Source organism: Crassostrea angulata, chromosome 9, assembly GCF_025612915.1.
Source record: "Crassostrea angulata isolate pt1a10 chromosome 9, ASM2561291v2, whole genome shotgun sequence".
Lineage (NCBI taxonomy): Eukaryota > Metazoa > Mollusca > Bivalvia > Ostreida > Ostreidae > Magallana > Magallana angulata.
In genome coordinates this window covers 32007133-32030475 of record NC_069119.1, presented here as the reverse complement: position 1 = coordinate 32030475, position 23343 = coordinate 32007133, and the positions used below count along the sequence as shown (strand labels likewise).

Below are 23343 nucleotides of genomic sequence, written 5' to 3'. Positions count from 1 at the left end.
TATTCTATATAACTACGATGTACAAGAACACGTTTAACAGAACTCCTTTATGTCTTGGTTTGTTAAAATTTTAAGATTATTCTTTTCTCAAATCTTGCATTATTTCTTAATTGTTCTTCCTTTTCTTTATTTCTTTTTAACTGTTTAATTCCTTGTCTTTCCTGATAATACTTGACAGCGTGAGGTTAATAAATATAAAACGATTATCAAAAGCCTTTGCATATGTATGCAATGATATAAACTATTATTATATATCAATTAATATCGTCTCCTTGATATTTTCAATTTTACAGAGTGATCCGATTTTCCGGATCAACACACTGTGCTTTTCTGTTTCTGTATCACCCCTCTCCGAAACTGAAGACGTAGCACGCATTGAATAACGTCTGTATTTTAGCGCGTTTTAAAAGAGTTCATTTCAAATAGCATTGTTATATAATTAAACGTCATACAGTTGATTTAAAAAAGAATGTATTGTAATTTAAACTTTAAGATAGATAAAAGTATATAATAATTTTATCGTTATAACAGTAACTTGATCTAAATAGCCGGATCACGTCGAGTTGCCAGGTGCTGATAATCAGATCAAAAGAGACGCTAAGTTTGATCTGATGATCCGCGCCTAGCAACTCGACGTGGTCCGACCCTTTGGAACAAGTTACTGTTATTATAATATAAAATTTATTTTTAATGCTAAAAAGAACAACAACAGGACAAAGTTTAAGGTCCTATTATTTATATTATATTATTACAACATAATATTTTTTTTAAATCTTATTTCAGGAATAAACTTTCGTTGTGTAAAAAAAATATATATTATTTCTATTGAGCCGGGTTTCCCATAGGAGAACTGAGATGAACCTTCTGCACTAAAGACTGGAAGCTATAAATTAAAAAAAAATTGTTAATTGCCTACTACAATATTCAACAGTTTTGTATGAATATATGGAAAAATAATGACAATTCAATGAATTATCAATCGCAAAATGTCTGTATATTTGTTCAATTTGTTTGTAAATTTAATCATGATATGTAGTAGAAATATGTTAAGCCCGCCACTTGACCCATTCACGGTTACTGATGCACTGCTCTTTTGCAGGGCAAAATGACTTGGTTGAATGATACATAACTTAACCTTGATTATTTGATTTACGTCGTTTAATTATCTGCTCACTTAAACTTCGCTAAAGTATATATATTTGCCATGCAAGAAAGCAGCACTGAAGTTATAGTGAAGGGGTTTATAACAACTAGAGGAGAGAAAAAAATTTATCTTACGAATGGCAGACAAGAGGGCAGAGGAAGTGGACGACGTTGTCGGCATGTACAATATTGGTGCACTGGGACTCACAGGCGGCCTCGGTGGGATCGGACCCTAGGGTGCTGACCAGGCTGTTAACAATTACACTGACCTCGGGGTTGTTGAGGAGAGCTAGGCGATAGAAGGACGTTTTCAGTTGTAATGAAATAAATTGCTATCAAGTTGTACACATCAGATAGGTAGTGGTGAAGTCATTTTTGAATAGTTTTCCAGCAGTTTGAAATGTTTTACGAAATATATTGATATATTTGCAATTGTTTAAGAATGTAACGTTTTAACGGGTATAGTTCCAAACAAAAATTGTAAGAGGACACCATTTAAAATGACAAATGTCTAAATAAAAACAGAACTATTGTTAAGTATCCAATAAAGATGTTCCGTTAGAATTTGATAGATAGAACCGACAAAATATAAACTCACAGTCAATCAAAAATCTTTTGTGAACGGGGTTGGATACAGATGGTGTGAGATGCACATTATGAACCAACTCCTGGAATCTAAAATAATAGTACATGTATACATTACATGTATAGCGCGTGTAATTATCATTGTTACATAATGAAAAGTTTATACAGAACTAAACGCTCTCGTTAATCTAAGGGATCAATTAAGAAATCATATTGGAAATATAAATATTTGGGTATATCTCTTACGAGTGGCAGACAAATGGGCAAAGGTGGTGTAGGAAGTTGTCAGCGTGGATCATGGTCACGCACTGAGACTCACAAGCCTGCTCGGTGGGGTCAGAGCCCAGGGTGGCCACAAGCCCACTGACCAAAACACTGATTTCTGGGTTACTCAGAAGAGCTAACAAAAAAGGGAAAGTTTAAATACCATTTTATTGCTCTATAAGTGATACAAGCTAACCTTTTTTTGAAACATACCTATGTTTTCTAAAACAACGGTTATACAATTAAAAAATTGAAAACAAGTTTGTTGTTTATATTCAAGGATTGCATTTATCTCTTTTTCATAAAAGTATCTATTTTTAAGATTATTGTGATTTTCCAAAAATAGTTTTTGCGTATATATATAAAATAAACTTACTGTCAACGAGGAATCTCTTTGATGGGTTTGATGGAGAGCTTGTCAGATGAACTTTTGAAACCAATTGCTGGAAGCTAATGTTAAAAAGCATAAATGATATTTTTCCCTAAAATATTAACATGTGCAAATTATTACAGTTAAATTTGTAATACGTAATATTCAGATGAATTTCTGAACCACATTATTTTTAGGGAAATTCATCAAAACAGTTGTTTTAATTATTGCTGTAGTTCATATGGAAATGATTCACATAACTATTAAAAACGGTATATTTTAAGGTTTAAAAACTCATATTTATGTGAGTATAAATAAACAGAATTTTCAAAATAATTTTACGGTTGATTTTATGATCTCTTGATTAAAACAGAAAAAACTTACGAATGGCACACAAATGGGCACAAATGATGCATAACGCTATCGGCATGCATCAGGACGACGCATTCCTTTTCACAGGTCTGCTCTGTAGGATCAGATCCAAGGACAGCAACCAAGCTGGTCACCAAAACGTTGACCTCTGGGTTGGCCAACAAGGCTAAAAAACCAAACGTTAATTTTAGACCTTAAAGTGTTATATAAGTACCATATGTAGTATGTACAATGTTTTTATTTATAAAATGCTTGCGTAGATTCAAATAGCTCATATTTTATGAAAGGTGTTTTTTTCGTTATCAAACACACATGAACAGTACCTCATAGATTGAGAAATCATGAAATTTTCACACAGTCAAACAAACCGTATTAATAAATAAGAGTATTAGTTTTATAAAATTTGACCAACTTGTTTTTCTCATCAAAATGAGGTCAGAGTTAATATCTTTTTTTCTCAACTTTAAGATAGATGAATTTATCTGTAGTTATATAGGCATCAAGAAAAGAAATAAAGATGCTGTTCATTAATGAAATGATAAGAAATACAATGTCTTTCGGTTTATACTACTAAATTAAAAAAAAATAACTGAAATTGATATAACCAAAGTCCGAATTACATCCAATTTTCGTAAAATTTGAAGACATTTTAATTAATATCTTTCCTACATTTTAATTACTGAAATACTTTTGATTTTTACTTATTATTCAGATTTTATACAAATATATAAAATTGATAAAAATGTATAAGATTGGAAAATTGTTTTAAAAACACGCTCTAAAAGCCAAGTTTCTTATCAATAATACACATTTGTTGATAAAAACGGATACATGCTCTGAAAATTTACAATAATTCTGAAATTCGAAAACACGTGATTATTGATTGACCAATGTATGTAAAATATAGACCAGAATAAATTCTAAACTTTGATTACTATTACTATGCTAAGTTGTTCAATAGTAAGAAAGAACCGAAAAATATGATCCTTTAAATTAAGCTCATGATGATTAAATGAAAAGTCAATAAAATGTACTATTGATATTTTGACAGTTCAAAACACCAGACTTCCTGAATGTACTTTTATAATTACAGAATATATACCAGAGGTATTCCAAAGGGATTTGTAGTCATTCCCATTTCCATTTATAGGCTATTTAAATTTTTTAAGAAGAAAAGCTTTGTATAGAGATATCTATATCTCTATTCAAAGCTTTTATTCGTCAAAAATTTAAATTTTAAAACTTTAATATTCTTATTTTTCTTTACAAAATGCTAGTGGGTAGTCATAAATGTCACATGTCAAATCTGATGGCTAGTTTGTAAACCACCCCACATCTTAAGAATGAATATGTACTTGTCTCATAATAAAGTATTTTTCGACAAACAAATTCTAAGTGTTATAAAGAGTCAAATTTCATACTTTACAACATCAAAGAGATATTGAGTGTATTGAGAAAGAGTCTGAACAAAAGATGAAAAAATACGTACTATCAACCAAAAATCGCTTTTTCTGGACAGGGGCAGCGGTTGTGTGGTGAAGATTCCCAATGATGGCCTGGGCCCTGAAACATCGAAACGGGAATCAAATATAGATGAATTGAGATTACTTGTGTTTCTGTGACTGGAATATTTTCAAACTTTTTTCTTACGAGTGACAAAGGAATGGGCACATGTGCTGAAAGACAGAGGTAGAGTCGGTGATCAGAATGTGGCACTCTTTCTCACAGGCAACCTCTGATGAATCGGAACTCAGAGTGGCAACAAGCTGGTCAATGATGTTGGATGTCTCCTGTGTGTTGATGAAGTCTAGAAATAGAAAACAAACGTCAACAAACAAACTAAATGTTGCTATACCTGTAACGTTTAAGATCTTTTACGGGAAATAAAAAAACGCGTTTTCGTCTAAGGAATACAAGTAAAATCTATGTAAACGGCAGAAGTTTAAAGAATGTTTATACCCTTGTCTTAAGATAACATAACTTACTTCCAAGAACGAGACGTTTTGCTGGTGAGGCGGGAGCCGAAGAATGGTGGAGGTTTCCGACGATAGCCTGGGCTCTGTGGGTAATAAAGGGTTATTCGTATGGGGCTTTGTTTGCAATAAAGGGTTATTTGTAAAGGGTTATGTGTGTAATAAAGAGTTATTTGTAAGTGGCTCTGTGGTTAAAAAAAGAATTATTTGTAAGTGGCTCTGTGGTTAAAAAAGAGTTATTTGTAATTGGCTCTGTGTGTAATAAACGGTTATTTATAAGGGGCTTTTGTGAGTAATAAAAGGGTATTTTGTAAGGAGATATATGTGTATAAAGGGTTATTTGTAAAGGGGCTCTGTGTGTAATAAAAGGGTTATTTGTGTGTAATTAAAATGTTATCTGTTGGGGCTCTGTTTGTAATAAAGGGCTATTTGTAAAGGGCTCTGTGTGTAATTAAAGGTTATTTGTGAGGGGCTCTGTGTGTAATAAAGGGTTTTTTGTAAGTGGACTTTATCAACAAGGAAATTTTTTTTTAAATATGTAATGTTTTAGATAAATGTATTACTTTTCTGAAACCTTCATTCAAAGCGATACTTTAAGATAATAAATGAATAATATTTAAACATGATCATGTCCAATTAGTCCTATTCAAAACTTGTATTTTTATATTTTTTGAAATTCCATGCTAGCACACGTACAATTAACACTAGGCTATGAAATTAAATGATAAGGTTAAATCAACAATAATATATTAATTATGTTAATAAAGATTTTTAAAAAAGTAATATAATAAAAAATACAATCGAACGCGTTCTTTTAAACAATGTCCTTATTTAAGAAATCGCCACTATATTCATAACCACTTGTTTTTCTTTCATAATTGAAGTGAAAAACAATAAACTCACGAGTGACAGAGGAATGGGCACATGTGCTGGAATACAGAAGTAGAATCGGCGATCAGAATGTGGCATTCTTTCTCGCATGCAACCTCTGTTGTATCGGAACTCAGTGTAGTTACAAGTTGATCAATGATTTTGGAGGTTTCCTGTGTGTTCAGGAAAGCTAGTGATAAAGAAACTTAACATTAAATTATAACAAAACTTTATATTAAAGAAACAGTTCAAACGTATGTTCTTGTTCATATCATTCATTAATTTGTATTAAGCTAGTAAAATGTTTCCATGCCTTAAAACATCATAATGTTTTTATAGTACAACTTTTGAGCTTATTACCCGCTTAGTAATAACACAATTACATGAAACTTTACAAATACATTTTAAAAAATTACTTTTTTTTGCTCATATAATAGATTTCATTTTCAAGACATTGATACAGAACTTTTCTAATTGATCAGAAAATAAATGTTTTACGATAGCCTTCTGTACAAACTTACAGTCGAGCAACATGCGCTTGCCGGCTGTAGGATCCGTGTTAGGACTATGGAGATTGCCAAGGGCCTGCATAGCTCTGATGAAGAAAATGTTCAAATTGGTGTACACAGAAATCAAAACAAAATGTTCCTATCACTTGGAGCTAATTTTAAAGAAAACTAAAATAATGCTTCCAAAATGTTCTTGTTTCCTTTAGATTAAAAGTGGTTGATTAATCGTGGCCGATTCATGTAAAATATTTTAAAAGAAAAACTTGGTGTATAGATATAATAAATATCAAATTGGAAAGCTAAATTTTACACCTCTTTATTAATTAATAATTTAACGATTGAAGGATTATCTCTAAAAAATTTAGAATAGATCTGATCACTATTTTGTCAATCACACAGCCTCCATACGCATTAAGAGCATTAAGGGCCAACAGGAGCACAAAAAAACATGTTCTGATTTCGGAAAATTGTTAAGTTTCCATGGGAATTTTTTTATAATTTTTTGTAACGTATCACAAAAATTTGTAAAAAAAAAAAAAAAAAAAAAAAAACTTCACCTGGGGATATGGATAGAACAGATTTAGCAAACTAATTCCACACAGTTTTTCAAAAAATTTGCTTTGAAGGATACTATTCTAAAATCTGACTTTAAAAACATACGAATGGCACATGAAGGGGCACAGATGCTGGAAAACGGAGTCCTGGTTTGTAATCAACACGTGACATTCCTGCTCACATTTAGCCTCGTTATCATTAGTTGCCAAGCTTTCCACAAGCTGGTCAATCAAGTGTGTAGCCTCTTGACTGTTCAGAAATGCTAAGCGCATGGAAAATAAAGTAAGAATAGAACTATAAAATGCATAGTTCAAGATATAAAAAAGTATTTTAGTAAATTCACAAATGCTACTACTTTATCATATCAGAAATGCTAAATGTAGAGAACAAAGTAAACATTCTATTGTGAAACACATGTTATCAGACAAAAAATAAACTATTTATATATAGCATAGTAACACTTTTAACTTTTTTACAATCGGGATTTTAAAATCAAAGATGCAATCAACGAAAACTGAGTAACGTTAGAAACGTTACGATTACTAATAAATATCTTATCATTGTTTGTACTTGGTATGCTTTCTTCTCTTTGCAAAAAATGTATTTATATCTATAACTAATATTTTGTTTGGGTAAGAAAGATTTACTTACTGTCAAAGAGAACTCTTTTGCTGGGAACTAAAATGAAACATTTCCAAAAATTCAATTGTTTTGCATTACATTTAAACCTATCAGAAATTCATATATATTTGGAAAATAGGATTTGTAAATGAATTTTTTAAACTTAAGCCTCTTTTCTTGAATTTCTGACGGTGAGAACAACTTTTATTTAGTATTGTCCCATGATGTGAAAAGTCAAGGTGTAAGGATTTTTCAACATAGCGTGTAGGTTATGTTTGAACTGCTCGTCTTGTAGAAAGACAAATGACTATCATTTAAAACAGGGTAAATACAAATTCAAAAGTAACTAAGTAAACGTACCAGCAGCGAGAACAGCTGGGATGAGAAGAACACACAGAAACTTCATGGCTCCTGAAGACATAAAAAGATTGTTGTCAAATAAGTTATTATGCTTTACGGTGCGATCATTGGGACAAGCAAGCACATATTTTTCAATGTGTATATACGTTTTTATATTAAAAAATTAATAAAGGAATTAGCAATGCATATGAAAATGAATACAAGAGAAAAAAATATGCATTCATTTTAAGTGAATTCATTTTTACAATTTTTACGCTACGAATTGAAATATAAGCACTGCATGTTTAATATCGGATATGATGTCGGTGAATAATAAATACTTTAACAAAATGTTCAATGCAGAGGTTTTTTTTTCCTTTTAAAAGTGATTATACATAATTACTGTTCACTTTTAGAACTTAATTTTTATAGTAGTGTCTGGTAAGACTCTCCTGAGAATCAAGGGTCACGAATACCCGAAAAATGCAGAAATTACCGGAATCGTCTCGTTATTTATTATATGTAACTGTGAGCATCAATTCAAATAAGTTCATGTTACAATCGTTTCCTACATTCAACGTAATATCATGATTCGTTAGCTTTAGCAAGGTATTGCAAGAATTTTGGTAATCCCGGCAGATTTCGGTTACTGTGGTTTTCGAATTGCAAAACATCATAATTCAATAGCTTTTGCAACATATTGCAAGAATTTTCATAATCCCGGCAAATTTCGGTTACAATGTTTTCAGCAATTTTCGTTAAATACCAATTTTCGTGGATTTCGTTGTTAAGTTGATGCACACATTGAAATGTTCATTGAATTACAATTTCTGCAAACATTTTGAATTGATTGGATCATTGGGCAGGAATTTAAATAACCTTCAAACTGATTTTTAATTTATCAACGAAAATTGATACCCATAAATACTAATGAAACCACGGTATTCAACTTTCAGTCATTACAACTAAAGTTACTTCATCTTGGGTAAGGTGATTAGACGTAAGGGGACACGTCAGTTTAGTGTCGTCTGGCTCTTAACACTCGACTGAGAATTAAAACTACAAGTAGTATTTTGTTTCATTCGCATAAAAAGATTAACATTCTTGGAATTATATATTTTTTACCGAGGTAAGAGGTTGGGTGTTTTATATCCGTTATTATACAGTCCTTCCCGCTGGCGAGCTATGCTCACAATATCTTTTTTAAATGATGGTCTGGCATTTCTTAAGACGTTAAAGACAAAATGCATATATTTATATCAACAACTACTGGCATCGTTTATAAAAAATGTTTGGGTTTTTATGGATATGATATTTGAATTTAATATCAGAATGATTCCTTGATTAAAAAAAAAATCATTAGACTAAATGAAATATTTTTTTTCCAGTATGTAATTGTTTATTCTTTTAATCGCAAATGCACAAACATGTACTGAATATAGTTCCTGATATGATGAACGTTATCATTCTGCATGATGTAATTAATCGTAATATAAAGTCTTGGGAGTGTCAATGTCACACAACACAAAGATCTATGGTCGTGCCTATTTACCTTATTATTTGGTTATTTATCTAGTGAGAAGTTTAGAGCAGATGGAAATATCTTTGTGATTGGTAGTTATTCTTGTATAATATCCCGGTTTTCTGAATTAGGTGTGACATAGTTACTTACATGGCTTATCAATGTTTATTTCATGTTCCTTATTCATGTTTCATGTACTAGATTACATGTACCATCAGATGTGGTTTACAGTTTTAAGTATTATACCCCAAAAATTAAAAAAATGCATGTTCCCCATTTGTGTTTGTTGAATTGGCGGTTCTTGGGATGTTTTTGTTGGGGATTTTAGCCCAAGGGTTCTACACTACAGGAAATACTGCAAGAAACATGTTTAGAAAATAAGCAATTCATATTTTAGCAGATGCAAAACAAAAATAATTTTCTTTTAAAACAATCCCTGGTTTTTTTTTATTCTTATTAAGGTTTGGTGGGGGGATTAAAAATACAAAAGTTAAGAAAAAGATCAATAAATAACCATAATATTTTAAAGGAAAGAAAAAAAAATTATTCGAAACTCTGATATTCTAAAAAATTTTCAGCAGCAACACTTAAATAGAAGTATCAAAGATATATATCTGTACCACGAAGGTGAACCTTCTTTTAAAACATACTCTACAAGCCATTGAAAAAAATACTAAATTCTTTAATGATCAATTTTTCGTTATAACACATTATCCAAATTTATAACATGTGTATTTAGTGTAAATGTATTTTATTTGGCTGTGTATTGTATTAAGTGTTTTGGACAGCTTCCACTAAATCAAGTACATCGCTAAAAGCGTGCATATATGTATGTTAATAGGAACATTAAAAAACTATGTTCCTTCATGCAATACCATACACGCCAATTATGATACGTTTAAAGTATATCATATAGAACATGTCTAACATAAGCATTGTGCTTAGTCAACATTGTCAAAAATATTAACATATGATGTCATATTCGCGCAATTATGCAAACAAATGAAATGAGTACATTTGTTTTCATCTTTGGCACTGGCAGGTTTGAAAAGACATGTATCATTATATACTTATTGTTAGACCATAATTAATCATCTAACTGTCTACGGATTTGTTTCGTTTATCTTGATAACGACAAAAGGCAAATGGCAGGTGTGCCCGGTCAGCAGAGGATGATTATTCCTCCATGGCATCTGATCCTACCTTTAATTTCTTGAAAGGTTCGTGTTTGATCTGATTATCTGTTTGTTCGAGAATTTAACAAATCATCGTGCATAACGATAATCGACAAACAGAAAAACAGAAACTTTAATTTGAAGTAAAAAGAAATTCTGTGACGTCAAATTCACATCATGGCGTGTTTAAGATACATTCCGTTAAGTTAAACATATTTAAAATGTTCGTTTCTATTTTCATTCTTATTTGAAGTGCGCTATTTAAAACATTCATTTTCGATCCCAAAAATGAATGATACCACATGTAGAAAAACAGTCCCTTTCATTTGATATCCTGAAATCAGGAGGCATGGCATAAGTAAACAAAATATATTTGGACAAACTACCAAACATTATTTCTTACGAATTTTTCGAGGAAATAATAATGTAATTCATTTGTTTTCTATTCCAATAATTTGTTTTTCAAACGTTTGCTATCGGGAACGTTAATGCATTTTTATTTTCAAAAAATACAGAAATAGGCATCAAAAACAAGGTGCATTGCTAAACATTGGCCGGACAAATTTTAACAAACTGTTCACATTAAGATTCCATAAATTGTATAATCAATTAAATAAACGGGAAGACCCGATATGGTATGGTACTATAGTGGTGCTATCTTTTAAGCTTATATACATTGTGAACGAAATTAAAACGATATTTTTCGAAGAGGAAGTGAAGTAAACGAAACGTTATAGTTATTATTTTCGTTCGGGATTTCTTTTTCTTGACATCGACTATAAGAATATATCCACTGATTTTCTTTTTTGAAATGAGGGGTGTATTTTATATCACTGCTTATTTTTTGTCATTGGTATCCAAATCTAAAACCGTATCATGTGTATTTCACACATCAATATTCATTCTGATATTTCTCTTTTCAGTGTATTCATTGTACAGACCCTGAAACGTGCTACTACACCTCTAAAACGAACCGTACCGTTCCGTGCAAGAAACGAACCGTACCGTTCACAAAACGAAACGTACCGTTCACAAAGCGTACCGTACCGTTCACATAACGAACCGTACCGTTCACAAAGCGAACCGTACCGTGCAAAAAGCGTGCAAGATAATTTATGCAAGACCCGCCTCCAGACGGAAAAAAGGGTACCGTACCGTGCAATAAGCGTGCAACTTCCATATATGGCTTATTGACCTAATATCTTTCGATGAATACGGACGGAGATTATCGCTGACCAGATAAGTTCAATATTTTGCTAGATTTTCTATACGGGATTAGATAACACATACTAAGATTTAAAACTGTTATTCTTATTAAAACAGTCACAAAAATATTTCATTTCTTAGACCGTAACCATTTCTTTGTTTTTCGACAAAACTTGCATCGCCGATTTCTTAAACATTGTAAACTATTAACGTTCACACAATCCGTGGTTATACTGTTTTGATTATTTTTATGAAATGTTTTAAACATTGGGTACATACTGGACTTTACATAGCTTTAAGTGATTCTCGGGAGAGAGAGAGAGAGAGAGAGAGAGAGAGAGAGAGAGAGAGATCTCGTTACCCAAAACGTTAGAAAGTAGCGTTTGTTAAGAAATATATATATATACACTATGGCTAAACAATGTTGAAATATATCTATATATAATTTTATATCCTTTTTAAATTAAAAAAAAATGTTGACTTAAGTTACGCAGACCCAGAAAATGTAAATGACAACCACATATTACCGGTGACTCGAATGATTTGTTTTTTAGCTATTTATGTACCAATAAATAAACAAAAAATCACTGATACATGTATGATGAATTGTAAATAAATACATGTACAAAATCTAAATGCATTAAATGCAAGCATTGAACGGAAAAAAAGTACACGCATTCCATAAAATAACTTTCAACTTTATTTCCCGCATAGCTGGTAATGGCGTCGTGATTTCACTTGAACAAAAATCACTCCAGCGAAACACGTGTACAGAAGCTGATCTTTGGTTCTATACACAACAGGTGTTATTGTCTTTCTTTGGTTTTTAGCAGTTATTGTACTTTACAACTAACTCTGTATATTTGGACGCTTAAGTAGGTGTACACGAGATGCTGGTATTCACACCTTTCCACGGGCACCTGTGAGGTTACTCATCACAATCTGTCGTGTGTATAGTCTGAATATATCTTACTTCTACTTTGTTAGTTTCATGGCTTTTCTTAATCTCTAAAAAACAAAAGAACCGTCTAGAAATGGACACAAACAACTACACGAAAGACTATCGGCGCGTGGATCCGTGGAACAATTCAGCGACTCTATACATGCGGGATTTTCACATATTAACTTGCGATAAAAATATCATTTACCGGGTACATTTATGTACCCCAAAAAAATGATTTATTAAATCATAAATAGTTGAATGAGATAACAAGTACATGTTAGCACAAACACAGCTCTTTTAAAATTTATTTTCACTCTTATATGTGTGATGTGAAATAGCGTCGAAATTATAACCGTCGAGATCAATCTATATGTACATCATCCGCTGTACAAACTTTTAGTCATTGTGTTGAAATCGTTTTGAAAACCATGAGTCTAAAATAAATGAATTCAATTCATACCAATAAAAATCTAATAATTCCAAATGGCTTGCACACAATTACATACTCCCTCAGAGAGAGAGAGAGAGAGAGAGAGAGAGAGAGAGAGAGAGAGAGAGAGAGAGAGATTATAATACTTAAATTAAAATTTTATCACTGAACTTTATTATTTAAAATTTCGCTTTAGGTTTCTATAGTTGGTCATTTGAGCGGGATTTTATCTCAGGACACCACGTGCTTCGCCTGTCAATCAGTAACAGTACAGATCACGCCACGCGCCGTGTGCTACTTGGCTCCTCCTATATGACTAGAAGAAAATTATCGACTGAAACGTTTTTGTTTTATGTTTTCTTATATCCCTATTGAAAAGAGTGTTCCTATCTTAAATTATTCGACAATAATTTCTCTCCGATTTCATGATTATAATTCATGTACTGGCGAACAGAGTCGTTTTCCCTCGCTGTCGTATTATTTTTGCTACTAGATAAATTCTTATATATTTATAACTTTTAACATTGAATTCATTTGTTGATTACCGGGTATTTTTTCGTGTCCTGTTTACAACAAGTATGTGTGTAAAAAGGTAAATAAAATATAAACAGGTTAGTCAGCATTTGTAAAACGTCAGCTAAATCGCATGCATACAGTGAAGAGCGGACACTTGTTCAACAGAATGATAAATATCGCCATTATATAAATAAAAGTGAACATGACTGTATAGTTTAACGGAAAAACAAAAACTACTAGTCATATTTTGACTATACACGCGATCTTAGTTCAGATAAGAGAGGCGATGACGGGTTAGATGTAGGTATGATCTATGTATACAAACAAGTGCAGAAAATCATAGAATTAATATTTAAATGAATAAAAATTCGTTTCAAAAAACTATATAACAGTTGATTTCAAGATTTCTTATCTATCCATTAATTTTACATCGTCTATTCACTAAGGCAATCGGCGATCGGCAATAGTACTACAGTAGTACGCAATAAAGAATGTTCATACGAATTATGAATAATAAAAACTAGCCGAGAATCAAGACAACGATAAAGGAAACTAAACTAAAAAAAAAATATCGGAATAAAGTCGGGGCAATTTGTTATAGCAATATTTTTTAAATGGATTAGAAGTATTTAATGACTTCAACTCAAGTACATGTATAGAAATAAAAACTCAAGATGCTTTGTAAAATTATCGACAGCTCGCTGAATTAACAAAAATATATCGGATTAAAGTCAAACAGTTCTTTTAATCTATCTGAATGATTACATTAATCTAAATTAAATACTAATAATAACAGACTGATCAAAATTAAAATTACCCCCGCTTCCCAGTTGTCACTGAGTACACGGTTCACACAACGTATCAAAAACGGGGGAACGGATGGACGTTCTGATTTTAAATAGATCGATTGAAATTCTTTTGTAATATATCATATAAAAAAAGAAAAATTCTTGTCATAATTACCACCTTGCTGAAGTAGATCGGGCAAAAACTAAACAAAATTATATGGAGAAAAATCAAAGCGTTCAGGCCACGCCTACCTCATTAATAAAGCGCGCAAACCGTTCACAAAGCGTGCAGCTATTTTTAGCAAAGCGTACCGTGCAAGAAGCGAACCGTTCCGTTCACAAAGCGTACCGTACCGTTCACAAAGCGAACCGTACCGATCACAAAACGAACCGTACCGTTCACAAAGCGAACCGTACCGTTCATAAAGCGTAACGAACCGAACCGTGCAACTGGTGTAGTAGCACGTTTCAGGGTCTGTATATTCAAAAATAATATTTTTACAAATGCTACATTTTTTTCATGTAAAAGACTGGGTAACAATGTTGTAAAATTTGTTTAGTGTTTTTTGTTTGTTGTTTTGTTTTGGTTTGTTTTTTGGTCAGAAACAACGCTTTTAAGACATGAATTTTTATTTTTTTTCCAATATCACAGCTAAATAAAATTATTTTTAAAAAACTGTAGATACTAGTTCTTAGTTTCATTTTTAAAATTCATTTTTGTTAACAGATTATTATGTAAGCTTATTCAAACTACTAAATATCCTCTTATAACAGATTCAAATAAACAAAAAGTAGATGTGTGGTCACTTGAAAATTAACATACACAAAATTCTTTCAACAACTTTTTATAAGTGTTTTTAAAAATTATAAAAAAAAAAAAGGTGTGTTTTTTTTTACAAATAGGGACACTGTTATATCCTCCTTAGTGCCTTGACTAACTTACCTTACTAATAGAATCCGACCGGAGAGGTGATGCCCTGTCCGCCGTGAGGCTATATATATACAAGTACTTACCGTGACGAGTGTCCAGAAGGGGTCAATGGGAATTTACACACTGCACGAAAATTGATAAGACCTCGAAGACTTATTGGTTTGTTTTCGAGGGCTTGCCTTAATATACATAATGTCACTGTTAGGTTTCATTCCATTCAGGAATATTTGGCCCTCTTGAACATGAATTAAAATTAGGTTAAGTTATGTTATATTATATAACTATCACAAACATAAAATTTAAAGTTAATGAATATGGTGTTGATAAAATGTGATTATTTGAATAATTTACAAACTTTTAACCTTTTTGAAGTACCGGTATTTCATAAATACAATATGATGGCATTCTGTTAATGTATGCTCCATTGTAGAACCATTATCATATGTAAATATGGATATTTTTGTGATAGGACAATAATCCATTGAAGCTAAATTCAAGAAAATAAATGAATGGGAATTTAGTACAGCCAACGCCATTTTTAATTATTCATATATATGGAATTGGTTGTACTTTTTTACAAACTGAAAGAGTGACATTTAGCATAAATATATTAATTTATTGTATTAAGGTACAAGATACATGTAGTGACCCTGACATGACTTTGCTACAATTAAATGATAGGATTAAATAAATCGATACCCTTACTCATTACATTGTATTTTTCATTTTTAAGTAAGAACACACAGTTCAAAGGTGCTAGCGAGGTTCATCTAACTGCCGTTTAAAGCAATATACAATGGTATCGTTTTTATTGGAAATGAGAAATGAAATTGGCAATGTTTTAATTTTTTTTTCTTTTACAAATTATTCTTGAATGATCAGTGCAAGATTTTAGGAGATTTCTGATCTTAAAGTTTACTGATAACGGCCGTGGTGTATTAGAAAACAATGGCTTCGGCATCTCTTTGATCTCGACAATAACTGTTGTAAAATATCTATTGAACCAAAACAGTATTGTACATAAACAAGTACTACTCATATTCCTTTTTTATCGTGCATCAATCTTATCGGATAGCACGTGTGTGTTGTTCTATCGTGCGGTTAACCTATTAAATCGTTTATTTTTAAAAGCAAAACGTTACGAGTGTTCTGTGATTAAAATATGAAACATAGTTTTCAAGCTTAAAGGGGCAGGGTTACGATTTTGGTAAAAAATTTGTTTCCTAATTTTAATGTTTGAAATGCTTCAATAAAGCATTTAATAGGCAACCGTGAATTGAATGCAATTTGTTAAGTTTTAAGCGAGTTAAAGAGTTTGGAATTCTTTGTTTTGTAAATAAAGCGTTTATTTACATTTTGAATGTTGAAGTAAACATTCCCGTTTAAGACATTAAATTAATGTGTTAAAGGTTAGGAACTGTTTATTTTTGCTTAATAAAATGAATAAAAAGATAGAAAAATCAGCTAAAAAAAGATTTGTTATTGGTAAACGAAAGTAGGGCACGAGCCTTGTTTACAAAACAAAGAATTGTGTGCTCTTTATCTTGCTTATAACTCTACAAATGACTATCGAATTTCATTATATCATTGAAACAGCATTCCTTAAGTATAGTAAATACTAATCAAAGTACTGAAGTACTGACAGGAGTTGATCTTATCGATTATCATTTATTTCAAAATCAACTTATCTTGCATGGCAATTAGATTCATTCTAGTCTGTATTTGAATTACGCACTTTTTTATCATATGAATTTTAGACTTTTCCGACGATAATTTCGAGAAACCCCATATGAATCATGTTGTGTAATATTTAATGAGAGATTTCAAACTATGTAAAAGTAATCGAAGCAATTCTAAAAAAATTATGGATCCAAGCACTATTGATTTCGAACTATAGTCTCGTTCAACCAGACGCTCTGCTGTCTCTATTAATCTCCTACAAGCAAGAGAGCCTCTCTGCTTGTCGGAGATTTACGGAGACAGCCGAGCGTTTGGTTGAACGAGGCTATAATTAAACTCTGGCGTAGGAATATATGAGACTATAAAGTTATCTTTGTTGTTCGTATTATATAAAATCTGACTATTTTCAAAGTGTTTATTGATAAGTTTCCTTGAAAAACAATACTTCAGCATACATTACTTTGAAGTTTTTCCATTATTTTCAAGAACTAAGTCTTGTCAGCGGTGGTGATTTGTGCTTAAGTCCAAACACTGTTTCACTTTCGGTTTGCCAGAGTAACTGCATAGGAGAGATGACTAAAATCAACCCCAAAAAGAGAAAAATAGAATTTGACCGAAATCGTGACCATGCCCCTTTAATGAAAAAGCAGAACATATGCTGTTAATATTTCGCAAGTCGTGCCCCACATTCATGATGTAGTCTTAGAAATAATTGAACATTTGTTCATTTCACTTCGCATATTAGTTATGCAATATCTACAAAGAAAATGAAATTTAAAATGTTTTCCGGTCTTATTGTACTTTTAACAAGTAGAATTCAATTTTTGATTAATAAGTATTAATAAATGTCTAAAATTTTGTTTGAAGTCTAAAAATTGTCAGTCTTCCGTACCCTTGACTGTAATCGGTGCTAACAATCTTTTTTATTTAAATCTATGTCTTATTGTCTTGTCAATATATTTCAAATGAAATAGATTTCTGGGTGTGTAACTTTGTTTGATTAATTGAAGAACCTTAGTGGCAAGGCAGTGAGTAAATTTATATTTCTTTTCTTTATCATACATTATATACTTATTGTAGCAAAAATGCTACAAAGGCTGTAACAGATAATGAAGAAGATAAAAATGAGAGAAGGAAAACATCTTAATATTTATTCTTTTAACTCGCAATTTGTACAATAATTATCCATTTGATATTTATCTTATAAAAACATGCTCATAGAAATTCAAATATACAAGTACAAATAAAAAAGTATCTGTTTGTTAAATCTTTCGATGGCACCAATTTTACAGATTCTTGGGTTCAGAAGGTTGATTGATCAATACATTGTCCATCAGATATACCTTGAGTTTTTAGATATGATTGAACTATTATTTAGTAAAGAAAAATTGCCTACATGTTTGCTTTTCAATCGAAAAAGGTTTTATTTTTTATTTATTTCTACTTTCTACCTTGAAAGGAAATCAATGCATTCTAAATTGGTCACGCCTTTCGCGCCTCTTAAGCAGACAGGAAAAAGAGAACATATCATTGGCTATAAAGAGCAAACAGAAATCAAAAGCATTATAAAGAAAAGAATTCGTTTTATATTTTAAACGGTTTTGGGAGGCATTGTTTATGCAGACACAGATGTCTCAATTTACTGTCACTGAAGGATTTTAAGTTTCTAAGACAATCCGATTGACTGTCGACAAGATGGAGTCTTCCTACAATGTTTTAACGATAGTCAATCCCGTCTCGATACTTGTTTTCAAACTGCACTGTTAAAAGGATGACAAACAAAAGTTTAAATACGTACAAATTTATTTTAATACAATCAGAGGACAAAAAGAATATTGAAGCAATGTCAAAAATGAAAAATCGTAGTTTTGGAAGAGTTATGGTGGCAATTCTATTCATTCGAAGACGACATTCTGTTATTTGATTTCTTTACTTGATAAACTTTATTGATTTGTTTAAGGAACTATATGGTGTAACTAGATCTTGTCATAATGTAATTCTGAATGAACACTTACTCTTCAAAATGTGAGATGTTTAAATTCAATACATTTTAGAAAGTTTAGAGTTTAGTCAGGGCCCTAGTTCGTTGCCACTAACGTATTTTAGAAAGAGTTAACTCAGAGCCCAATCCCTTGTATATGCCTTATTTTTTTTATTTCAATGTAAAGCACTCATACTATTTTATATATTAGACCTCTGAGAAACAAAATGCAGAAAAATAGTAATTAGCCAATACAACATGAAGTTTTGAATACCAAAAGAAGGAAATGATTGATAACAATTTAAAATAAGACATCAATCACTCGAAACAACCTTCAAAGAAAAAAATCATTCCATATATTTTGCAATATATATCTACTTTTTAAATCATCTCTTATGATCATATTTTGCCATTGTTACCAATATATTTCTATTTATAAAAAGAATAACCATAAGACAACAATTGTCACTATTATAAAACCCGACTCTTTTATTGACCAAATGTCTTTGTTTTCAATCATCCATATCTAAAATAACATGAATATTCCCAAAGATGTTATGTATGATTTTTCTTGAAAGAGTAATAATATTACTAAAATAGATGAGGCGACTTTTTTTTTAAAATGTTCAAAGAACTTTAAATAATCTCCAAGTATTGATTTGGTAATACATAATGATGCAATTTTCTTTTCTAATTATGAAACGGCGTAAAAATTAGAGACATACAATGGAAATGCATTGCTTTCAAAGAAATATGAAGAATAAAGGCATTTAAAATATCGTTAGCTATCCATCAGTGCGTTATTTGATTTGTTTCATCTCGCAAAATTGTAAATACAGCATTTTCAAAAAATGAAACCGTAGCCTATTTTAAGCATTTTCAGAGTCAATTTAAAATTCGTTGTTTGAACTTTTAGCTACATAAACTTGCCAAAATTGTTCATTGATAAATAAAAATATATCTATGTACATGAAGTCAAACACATTTAAAGTTTATAACATGTACATTGTGCAACTAAAGCCTATCATTTTTCTGTATTTTCAGCGTTTAATTGATTCCATTGTAATAATAACTTCAGTATAATTGACGTCTTCGTTGTTATTGGTGGAATTAAAACACCAATTACTTAAATAAACATTATTACATAATGTATAGAAACTTGTTATTAGCGTCAGTTTGTATTCTGTAAGTTCAATTACTCTGTAAGCGTTTTAAATAAAATATTCAAAACATTTGCTCAACACAGAAAACGGTGTTCATGAACATTGGTACTCAATTGCAACTGTTTTCTTTTGAGGTTTGCCTATTTGACATTTTTTCGGATAATACCTACATAGAATGGTCCGCGTATTGTGCAATCCCGGTTGAGAGGTCCAATCATATTCAGCTATGTGGGTGGAGCTACTCGGACGGATGTTGACCCTGTCATTTTCGGAACCGAGCGCCTCGTCTTTGAAGAAATTTGTGTATATTAAACTGGATCGATCTCCAAATAACGAAACCCAAGCTTCATTAGAAAATACTCCATCGATAATCAGTTTATTGCTTCCTTGGCCTTCCGTATTGTTCACAAATGAATCTAAAGAAAACAAAATCTGAGTGTTTTAATTAAGGGAAGAATATATAAAAATTTGATGAGCAATAAAATGTCAAAATATTCTTGTGAAAAATGTATATTCGTTATAAATGTTTTATTCATATGGTTAAATATGTCAATACCTGCAAACTGATAATAACACTCAGTTAAAAATTTTGATATTGTCTTTGTTTTACTATAATATAAATGAGCATATGTATTATCTCTATTCATAAGTAAATAAAAATTAATTCTTATGGGTCATTGAATTACTTTAGTAGGTGTTTTTTACCACAGGAAAACACCGTTTTTCGGTTCTTTTTGCAATTGCAGTGTCCGATTAAGTTACATCAAGAATTGAATACCACAATTTTAATGAGAGTAGCCCTAAGTTGTTAATTACATTGTAGTTATGTGTAACATTTAATCATGTTAAATGTTCAATGCATTAGGACATATGTGTTGACATTTCCGTATGTTAAACACGTATTAATAATTCAAAGTAAGTTTAAATTACAAAGAACATTATATTATTTTATCTTTTTCGCGGATCACAAAGTTTGCAAAAAATGGGGAAAATCTGTATCATGTTTAGCCTGGCTATAGGCAGGCAAATCGCCAATATTACTTTAAATACCACAAGTAAACAAAAAACCAAACAGAGTCAAGGTAAAGCTTCCGCTATACCAAATAGTTACACAAAGAGCCACGTTTTGTCAAAAGTGTTGGCATTTTGTTTCTTTTTTTTAAATTTCGAATGAATTGTCTATCTTTTTTAGTTTTCTTATTAATAACGTATTTTTAAAATATTACTATGCATTTTGGACACATACAATGCGCATGAATTTCCATGAACTACTTTGCTGCGCGATGAAGAAATGGGGATTGAATATATAATGCTTGTTGCAAAATTCAAGGCAGCAACTGTTGAACTTTTTAACTTCTACTAGACAGACATATTTTTTGTTTATAGCCGCTTACAACATTTGGTCGCTCTCTGATGCTTTGCCGACATTAAAAGCATGAGAGAGAGAGAGAGAGAGAGAGAGATTTTCAGTATTTACTACACAATATGCATAAAGACACACCAAAAGAGCCCAGCTTTCAGTACTTCAGTACTTTGATTAATATACGTCAGTCATTTTTTGCAATTAAAAAAGTTTCGTATAGAAGATGACACACGATATGATTTCATTGTATTCAATTTTTTGCGGTTTGAAAAGAGATAACCGCAAAAATAACCGGATATGCAGTATTCTTTCTACTTACATGCTAATCCACTAACAAAGACACTCTCTTCCCGTGAATCCACTTTAATGAGTTCCTCACTGTTGTCTCGGCATACATCTGTCCCTTGAATAGCGGTTAATTGACCGACATAATGTAAACAATAACCATATTGTCTGGCATATAGGTGTCCTTTTTTGCATGAACCTGAATCATTTTAACCATAATTAGATTTATGTTGATAATTTTTTAAAGTGCATGCTCGTAAGGATAACAACTAACTTTTACTTTACAGATACATGTTTATGCATTAATTGTTGTGGAAAGGTATTAAAACATCGGGGTTCTGATTACAAAGATAGATAAAATGAATTGTAAATATGGTTATATTTAAGGAATTGAATGAGGATGAATTCTTTTGATATTATAAGGTGATCGAATAAGGTCGAATCGTGTTAAAATCCAATAAAGTCTAAAAGCCTTTATGATAAACTTGATCACGCCTGACTAAGATAATAACCTGTATAAGATCACTACTTAATATTTAAAGAATATTCCAAAACACTTTGTATAATTATAATCTGCAGTTGATCAATAACTTATTAAATTATTGACTTTTTAACGTTAGTTTAATATCGTATAATTATACAAAACTCAAATATATTTGTCCAAAATAAACTAATTTTAAGATAACTTTAGAATCAATTTGTAATTTAAATATTTTCTTAGATGACGTTTTTGTTATATGTCTTTTAAATGTTCCAAAAGCTTTAAATAAACAGAAATGTCACAAATTGTCTGCAACTAACCAACAGAAGAGTACGTTTTCCAACCATTAGATGGCGTTCCTGTTGAAGATAGCAGGAAGTGTGTCCAGTACAGCCGACAGAGTTCAAGGTCGTCCTGAATTTGGAACGAGACACAATTGTCCATCATCAAACATTTCAGTGAGCATTCTGAAACAGAACTGCCATTTAGCTGAACCAAAAGACCGTGGTTGAACAGTAGGTTATTTAAATTTGTCTCTAAACGGAACAACGACCAGACTGAGATACTTTTTCTAACGAACATTGAGCAGAAAATAATGGCCGAAAAGACGATATCACTTAGCTTCTGAAACTCCATGCTTTCATTTAACATGTCCTACAATATAGGCTGAACTGGCTTTGTCTTCTTATAATTTAAGGAATTTCACCCGACAAAATATTAATTATTAACACTGTAAATCGATAAATGTGTTAACTTAAAACAGCCAGTTGGTAATAAACTATGTCCCTTAGGGATTGTACCTATAATGATTCCATTAAAGAAACACATGAGAGTAACCTGATATATTAAAAAAAAGATACCTTGTTAAATAAGCATTGTACCAAGTCAAAAGTTAATCAGTTAACTGCAGTGTTACTGTAACAAATAAAGATGTGAAAGTTTTTTTATATCTTGGTTATGCACACCAAACAATGTTTATATGCATAAGAGTGTTTATTCTGACTTAACGAGCGAGTCCTAGCTTACTAAAACAATTTTTATGACTTCTCTTTTTATTACTTTTGATTCCTTCAATGACCATTAACACCTGACCTCATACAACGAGTTGCATTTATCAATAAGGCCAGAATGAATCAATTTTGCATTTTGATATATCTATATACTGTGGTTTCATCAATATTCGTTGAATACCAATTTTCGTGGATTTCGTTGTTAAGTTGATCCACGAAATTTAATGTCCATTGAAGTGTGATCTCTATTAACATTTTCTATTGATAT

General features: G+C 31.3%; 2 protein-coding genes across 3 annotated transcripts; both read right to left on the bottom strand.

The window, feature by feature from the left end:
* Positions 1 to 719: 719 nt before the first annotated feature.
* Positions 720 to 15199, bottom strand: LOC128164254 (uncharacterized). 2 transcript variants are annotated; one of them, XM_052828023.1, is made up of 15 exons: positions 15125 to 15199; positions 7623 to 7673; positions 7293 to 7319; positions 6747 to 6903; positions 6099 to 6172; positions 5611 to 5767; positions 4720 to 4793; positions 4385 to 4541; positions 4224 to 4297; positions 2747 to 2900; positions 2369 to 2442; positions 1975 to 2128; positions 1742 to 1818; positions 1279 to 1432; positions 720 to 883 (listed from the first exon to the last, which is right to left on the bottom strand). In XM_052828023.1, the coding sequence occupies exons 2-15, from the start codon at positions 7666 to 7668 to the stop codon at positions 823 to 825; spliced, it is 1440 nt and encodes a 479-aa protein (XP_052683983.1). In that variant the 5' UTR covers positions 7669 to 7673; positions 15125 to 15199; the 3' UTR covers positions 720 to 822. The 2 variants fall into 2 exon arrangements, with proteins under 2 accessions (XP_052683983.1, XP_052683985.1); XM_052828025.1 differs by lacking the exons at positions 4385 to 4541; positions 4720 to 4793.
* Positions 15200 to 18406: 3207 nt separating this feature from the next.
* On the bottom strand, positions 18407 to 22735 carry LOC128163536 (uncharacterized). Its single transcript, XM_052827158.1, has 3 exons — positions 22386 to 22735; positions 21619 to 21783; positions 18407 to 20352 (listed from the first exon to the last, which is right to left on the bottom strand). The coding sequence occupies exons 1-3, from the start codon at positions 22714 to 22716 to the stop codon at positions 20030 to 20032; spliced, it is 819 nt and encodes a 272-aa protein (XP_052683118.1). The 5' UTR covers positions 22717 to 22735; the 3' UTR covers positions 18407 to 20029.
* Positions 22736 to 23343: the final 608 nt, after the last annotated feature.